Genomic DNA, 8128 nt, shown 5'->3' with positions numbered 1-8128 from the left:
AGGGCCTTTTTTTGAGTAAGGATTAATTTCTGATTGTTGAATTTATTTAAAATCACATCATATTAAAAAAGAATGCAGCAAACAATTTCTGATACAAATTTTGTTGGAATAATCTCAACAAACGACAATGCGCTTAATCACCCTCAGCAGCACTGTTTTCTATTGGATGAAATGCTGCGTTTGATGTGGAGCCTTTTATTGGAAGAAGCACCATAAGAGTGTGACACGTGGAAGTGATCGGTCGTAATCCACTCCCTCTTCAGTCGGTCAAGGCGTGTGAACAAAAGGGTCTACGATTTGGGGCTAATTGAATATAGAGAAGTCTCGAAGAACTTGGCTTGTTTATTTCGTCGATTTAAATTTAAAATTTAAATTTTGTTACAGTAAAAAATTATTAGAAATAATTATATTTAATTTTTTTATTATAGTAAAAAATTCTCATATAAAGTTACATCTCAACTTGAATTAACGAACTGAACAGATCCTTAGACTTTAGAGAGAGAAACCGCAAGAGAGATCAAATTTCCTAGTGAGAGAAAAATCTTGTATTGTGATTGAGAAAATCAAGAGAGAAATTGAGTGTTCTTTCTTCTGGGTATTTTCTCTGGAGATTTTTTTGGGATAATTGTAATCTCTGGGTTTGTGGTATTCTTGAGAGTGATTCTTGTAATCTGTGAGGTTTGAGGGTGTATTATTCAATCTTTGATAGTGTATCGAGTTTTTCATGAGAGAGCTCAACGAAGACGTAGGGAATTTTTATCCCGAACCTCGGTAAACTCTTGGTGTTCATTTTCTATTTGTTTCTGTGATCTCGGTACAATTTTGAGTCTGGTGTTGGTCTCGTTCCAATAAATTTCACAGTTGAAAAATAAAGCTTTTTTGATAGTCAATTTTTACGAGAGTAATCTCCAATAAGCTAAGCATAAGCCAAGAGACATGGGATGTTATGGCACCCCAGGAGACAGTGTTTCTCTCATGATATAGCACTTATCACCAGCATTTAGACATAGCAACTATTAGAGAATATTAGTAACGAAGTTTTTAATTAGGAAAATCATACGGGAAGATACTTTAATTATGATAATTTAGCACTCTCCGCGTTGTATTTTTCAAACTGCTTAGCTGTGTTCGACACAAACTCTTGAAAATCTGCTACCACTCGAGTCAAGATATCCAAAAGTTGGTGAAATTTCCACTTTTGAATTAGTCCCTTCGCGTTGAAATATATATAAAATAAAATAAATAAACTCAAATTTCCACTTTTGTCTTTTTTTTTCGCTGATTCGAATTTAGAATTCGAGTTTTGCTACAGTAAAAAACTCTCAGAAACAGTCACATTTAACCTTTTTTGCTCAACTCGAATTAGGACTTACTTCGTTACTTCAACAATCTGAAAAATAAGTTCAGATTTACACTTAATCAACAACTTGCAATAACAATTAACAAATTTTCTTTCTATTTACAGTCTTGATCACTGTCAACTGACGCGTGATCACTCTACATTCTTTCATTTTCGGTTACTACTCTAAGCTCCTCTGCCTCCATGGTGCAACGGAGAGTTCAAACCATTTCTCTGATTCTGTCTCGGCCCATTTTCCGAGTGAAAATTCGGAGATCTCGGCGATCTCATCCGACGATGCTTGTTGTGATGGCCATTGTGAGGCGAGTGACTGTGGTGGCGGTGACCATTCTCCTTCTTCACCTCGCTTAAGCACTCCTTCTTCGCTTCTTCCTTGTTCGAATTCGCGATTTCTGTCGGGACCGTGTAGACAAAAGGCGCGATCGCGACATCGTCGAAGTCCTTAAGTGGTTCCAAGGTCTCGACAACGGTGCTCATCGTCGGCCGTTGCTTTGGACGGTGGCTGAGGCATTGGTAGGCCAATGCAGCCGCTTTTCTCGCTCCTGTTTCCGAGTATTGGCCTTCGAGTCTCGGGTCCATTATCCGGCCAAGTTTCCTTGGATCACATAGCATCGGTCTAGCCCACTCGACTAAGTTCTGTTCCCTCGTGGGCCGGCTCTTGTCAACCGATCTTCTTCCGGTTATCATCTCCAAAAGTACAACTCCAAAGCTATAAACATCGCTCATCGCAGTCAAATGACCTAAACAAAACATATCAAGCATGTTAAGAAAAGGCCTAACTGTGATTAATTTTAGAAATAGAGTTTGTTATAAAAAGAGAGTGAATTAGTACCTGTCATGACATATTCCGGTGCAGCGTAACCTTGTGTCCCCATTACTCGTGTGGAAACGTGTGTCTCATCGCCTTCAGGGCCGTCTTTTGCAAGGCCGAAATCGGACAGTTTTGGCGTATAATCCTGATCAAAAAGGAAAGAGAACGCCAGAATTTAGTACCGAAACAAAACAAGAAGATTCTGATGAGAATATCCATAGAGAGAAAGCAAAGAACAAGATACTTACAGAATCTAACAAAATGTTAGAAGCTTTAAAGTCACGGTATATGACCGGCTTTTCCGCCTCGTGGAGAAAAGCAAGGCCCTTTGCAGCTCCTAGAGCGATTTTCATCCTCGCTGACCAAGGAAGTGAGACAGAGTACCCTGTAAATAACAAGATTAATCAAAGAAGATTAATTTGACTTAGTCTTGTTATCAAGCAATTAAACTGCAAATAACAAGATTAATTTGACTTAGTCTTGTTATCAAGCAATTAAATGCATGTTTGAGGGGTCTTTAAGGTAATGTTTTTCATACAAGCCAAAAAGAAAAAAAAAAAGTCGGTGAAGAGAGAGAAACATACTTCTAAAGAGTTGATTTTCTAAGCTGCCTCTAGGCATGTATTCATACACGAGAAGCCTATGCTCTTCTTCACAACAATACCCAATAAGCTTCACAAGGTATGGATGCCTCAATTGCCCAAGAAAAATCACTTCAGTCTGAAAAAAATAAAAATAAAAATTTTAACTAACTTTCAAAATTCATAAATTTTTTAAGTACCCAATTCAATAAACTAAAAGGATTGCCAAAAAAAAAAAACAAAAAGAAAAATGTTATACTCACCAACCACTCCTTATGGCCTTGAGAACCGTCCAGGTCCAAGAGCTTGACAGCCACAGGCTGAGCCTTCAAACCGGGTCTAATCTTGTCGTCGACGAAACCTTTATGAACCGGTCCAAACCCGCCTTCGCCGAGGAAATTACTAGAGGAGAAACTCTGTGTTATGACTTTTAGCTCCGCGAGAGTGAATACGTGAAGATTTGAACCGGCAAGAGATATTGAGAGGTCCTCCGAAAAATTTGAGCTCGGAAAACTTAAGTCCGACAGAGAAAGCCTTTGAAACGACGTTTGTTTCGCCACAACTCTCTTTGGCTTCGTTGTCGTCGGCGCGCAATCTGCCTTGTAGCAGCTTGTGACCATAGATCTCCATGTACTTTTCTTGACCGCCATTATGAAACAAAAATGGTTGTCTCTATTATTTTTAACGCATGAAAGAATCAGGCTGGAATTGAGATGGGGTGTTATGAGAAAATGAGCAAATTGGCACTGGTTTTTGATGGCTTCAAAAGGGTTTAGACTTTAGAAGATGAAGGCCTAAAATAATATTTAAAATTACCAACCACCCTCCAAAGCAAGACAAAAAGAAAAGAGGGATACAAATCCTTTTCTAGCAAGCCAAATGATTGTCTTTTTCTATACTTATTTTATGATTCATTTGCTTCTCTCATTTATAGCATGGCGTTCCTACATACTCGTTTATTTGTATTATGGCGCTTACGTATTATTTTGTGTTTGGATTGATGGTAGCGCGTTGTTACAAGTCTACATGTTTGGTTATAAGAGAAAATGACAACCCTACCCTCCTTGACTTTTTGCATTTAAGGTGGGAAAGAAAAAATCCCCCGAACAAAAAGAAATACAATAGAAATTTTTTTTTATCTTTTTTCATTGAAACTTCTTGTTTGAACGCACAACCAAGAGAAAATAGCTTTTTGGGTTAGTGCCCCAAGCCGGTTATTGAACTCTTCCAAGTAGCTATTTTATTTTGACTTATTTTTCTTCTCAAAAGAAAACAAATAAAATAATCAAATAAAGGAATCCAGCTATCTCACCCTGTGACTGACACAGCATGTAGGAAGAGACCTTTCCTTTGGCTCCCAAGTCAAAGGGTAATTTCGTTAAAAGAGAAATACAAATGTTCTCTTTAAACTTCTTTAGTAAAACAGAAGGTTGTTATGTTTGCAATATTGTTTGTTTAAGGTCTAGAACGTTATCTAAGCTCCGAATGTTTCATGGATAGCCCATTGGATACATTATCCTAAAATGCAATGTGATCATGACTGTCGGTCAATCGTCTTATTTTCTTATAGGTATGCATATCAAATGGTCTTGATTTTTATATGTCGTTTACTTTTTAACCATATTATAAAAAATAAAAATAAAAATTGGGTCCAATGAGTGGTGGTTAGGGTGTCAAAGTGATATACGACAAAGGATTTTGTTCAAGTCTTGTTCTCATCAAAAATTTAAGAGTTATTGACACAAATGGTGCTCAACTTATTTAGTAAGTGACAGTTTGGTCTTTAATCTTTTTTTTTGACAAATTGACTCCAACCTTTTAAAACATGTGTAATCTGGTCCTTTCCGTCAAGATCCGTTCAAAAGCTAATGACCCAATGCACGTGACCACCCACCCAGGCTTCCTTGGTCTTTCTCTGGCGGAGGAGAGAGAGGAGGGCTTGGTCTTGATAAATCGGTTGTTTGGTGGAGGAGAGAGAGAGATTGGTGTTGGTGTTGTGGTTTGTGTGGACTTGAATATGAGATTGGAACGTGACCCAAACTTCCTCGGTCTTTCTCTAGCGGAGGAGAGAGAGGAGGGCTTGGTCTTAAGAAATCGGTTGTTTGGTGGAGGAGAGAGAGAGATTGGTGTTGGTGTTGGTGTTGCGGTTTGTGTGGACTTGAATACGAGATTGGCGAGTTTTTTAGTGATGGAAAAGGTTGGGAGAGAAGGTTGGATAATGGAAATGGGTTAAAAGTTGATGGTGGTGATGGTGATGGCGAGCTCAAGGGTGAGGTGGTGAAGGTGGTGGTTTGGCGTTCATGGCGGCTCCATGGAGAGAGAGAGAGAGAGAGGGAGAGAGGGAGAGAGAGAGAGAGAGGGAGAGAGAGAGAGGGCGATTTACCGGAAAAAATAGAGACTAAACTGTCACTGAGAGAGAGAAGATGAATTGGGCCTGCATTGGGCCGTTAACTTTTGAACAGATCTTAAGGTCGATTTACCAAAAAAAATAGAGACTAAACTATCACTGAGAAAGAGAAGATGAATTGCGCCTGCATTGAGCTGTTAATTTTTGGGCATATCTTAAAGTCAATTTATCAAAAAAAAAAAAGATATTAAACTGTCACTTACTCGGAACCATTTGTGTTAATAACCCAAAATTTAAATACAAAATTATGCACGTTTTCTTTGCCAATGAACTTCGGCGATAAACAAAGCAAAAAGAAGGTTCCTAAGCTATTAGCTTATTACAAAGAAATGTGTCCTTTTTTTTTAGGCTAATGCAAATGAATTATCGTCCCATGAAAGACAGCACGGCGGGAGGGCAATTTTGTCAATGGGGAGTAGGTGTGTGGGCCCCATTGTTTGTGTCGTCACCTAAGGAAAGTCAATGGGCATTTTCGTCATCTAGAAAATGTGAACGACCTTGTCAACAATAAGTTTTTTTTTTTTTTTTTTTTTTGATAATTACAATAAGGTCTTTCGGAAGTGAATTGATTGCTCCCTTTGGAGAATTTTTTTTTTTTTTAAAAAAAAAAACAGTAAATAGCAATAATAGGGTTCACCTAAAAAATAGTAATGGTAAGTTAAAAAACTATCAGAAAAATCGAATATTGATAGATTTTGATCCCATAAAAATTAAGAATAAAACAGAAAAACTGAAAAAACGTTTGTTTATTAGAAACACATTCTCTGATTACGTAGCCAGCGTGAAAATTGGAAAATTGGAAAATTGATATCATAATCTATTAAGTCAATAAAAGATTTTTATATGAAATGGAAATGTAAGAGATGCAAATATAATTTTGTAATAATATTTTTATTTCCTTTTGTTTATGGCCAAATGCAATGATTGATGTCGAAAGTTGAAAACAACTAAAAGAGAATATGTCAAATTTTCTTTTATGGACGTTGACAGTCGGTTTGGGCCTTTTTTTTTTAAACACTAACTAAATTAAAAATAATTTTTTCTTTTTACCGGTTTGGATTGTTTGATATTTTTAACAAAAATTAAATTAAACTAAATCATTTATAAGCAATTTACACGGTTTAATTTAGGCGGTTTAAACTTAATACTAAAAAGGTTTTTAATAATTTATAAGAATTATAAAATTGTTAACCAATAAAAATAAAAATAAGATTCAATTTTACATTATAACTCAAAAATAGCAGATGTCTAATAGTTCATTATTTAAAGCTTTAATACAAACCAATAAAGATATGGTAGTGTGTATTTTATAAGTGTAGAACCTTTATTATGATCAATAAAAATTAAAATAAATATAAAAAATATATTAAAAATTAAAAAAAATTATATATGTATACTTTTAGACAGATTATTGAGCAATTTAGGGAGTCCAGACCACAAACTAAACAGGTTCAAAAAATTATGTTAAAAAACTGATCAAACTATTGAATAATCTAAAAATAATTAACGATTTAGTTCGGTTTGATTTAAACTAGACAATTTTCGTAGTTTGACAGATTGTTTTAACACTCCTAGTTCCCTCCATAACTAAAGGGAATACCAAAAACAGTCTAATTAAGCTTTCGATATGTGCATGAATCACTAGGCCCCGTTCATTTCATCAATTCGAGTTTTCAGTTTTAGATTTTTATAGTTAAAAGTTCTCAAAAAATGTCACATCTAACTTTTTCTGCTATAGTTAAAAATTCTCAAAAAATATCATATTTCAGCTCGAATTGAAAACTCAAATCTGCAAAGTAAACTAGGCCTACGTGTCATTATTTGTTTAACATTATTAAACAAGAAGAGGAGTCCGTTTCCATTTAGATCAAGTGAATAGTACCTGGACTGCAACACCAAGAAAAATAAACTACTCTTTATTATCTATTAATAGAAATCGCATGATTAACTTTAATGGTGATCTCACAAACTCCCACTAAATAGCACCACAAGGAAGCTGTTTTTTTTATATATACATAATAAATGTGGGAAAATGGCCTTTTTTGAAAGCATTGTTTTGATAAATTGTCAACTTAGTAAATTAATAAACTTTTTTTTTGAAAATGTAAATTAAGAAAATTAGTTTCTTAAATACAGTTAATACTTAATGATCAATTACTGATTGATTTAGTAGTTAATGATTTATTGATTATAATTGTACTTACATCAATTAGATGATTGATCAACGGTCATTTTTCTTTTTTTTTTTAAAAAAAATCTATTTAGAGCCCGTTTAGTTCGTTGATTCGAGTTTTTAATTCGAGTGGAGATGTGACTTTATGTGAGAGCTTTTTACTGTAGCAAAACTCAAATTTTAAACTCAAATCGATAAAATGAACGGACCTTAGTAAAAGAGGTGTTCAAAACAGGCTCTCACCTAATTATATTCATCTAATGGCAATAATAAGAAAACTCTTATGCATGTAGCTTTTTTTATTATTATTAAATGAACTTATGCATGTAGCGTAGTTAGGGGGAAAGACCACTTTTTTTTTAGGCTGTGTTAGGTAATGGTCATGCCACCCTCTTACAGACCCGCAGGTTGCAAGTTTCCGACCTTATCTTGTGATAAAAATAATAATACTTTAATATGGCTTATAATCTTCTTGGCTATTATCAAAAATACCTTATTGATTATATGAGAAACTTTGCTCACAAGTTGATTAATTTTGAAACAATATTAAATGTTTATGAGCGTTACCCTTTGAAATTTGCAACTCAAACAATTACCTAACTTTGGTAAGCATTTGAATTATAGACCCTCCATTGAAATTTCTCCCGTCTTGCTTATTTATTAAACATGCATGGTAATTGTATTTTTTTTTTTTTTTTTACATTAATTGTTGTGTGTTACGGTTAAATTTCCTTCAGAAGGTCAAGAATTAGGATGAACAAATCAAACAAACCACAACCACCATACTTTGTCAATG

General features: G+C 34.9%; 1 protein-coding gene across 1 annotated transcript; it reads right to left on the bottom strand.

Moving 5' to 3' along the window:
• Window positions 1-1344: 1344 nt before the first annotated feature.
• Window positions 1345-3667, bottom strand: LOC21410016 (serine/threonine-protein kinase RIPK). The gene is made up of 5 exons (XM_010091860.2): window positions 3016-3667; window positions 2756-2891; window positions 2420-2556; window positions 2193-2316; window positions 1345-2100 (listed from the first exon to the last, which is right to left on the bottom strand). Exons 1-5 carry the CDS (start codon window positions 3400-3402, stop codon window positions 1526-1528), a joined length of 1359 nt encoding a protein of 452 aa, XP_010090162.1. The 5' UTR covers window positions 3403-3667; the 3' UTR covers window positions 1345-1525.
• Window positions 3668-8128: the final 4461 nt, after the last annotated feature.

Source organism: Morus notabilis, unplaced genomic scaffold (genome assembly GCF_000414095.1).
Source record: "Morus notabilis unplaced genomic scaffold, ASM41409v2 Scaffold329, whole genome shotgun sequence".
Classification (NCBI taxonomy): Eukaryota; Viridiplantae; Streptophyta; class Magnoliopsida; order Rosales; family Moraceae; genus Morus; species Morus notabilis.
Note: the sequence above shows the minus strand (reverse complement) of the source record. Positions and strands in the feature narration are given on the sequence as shown.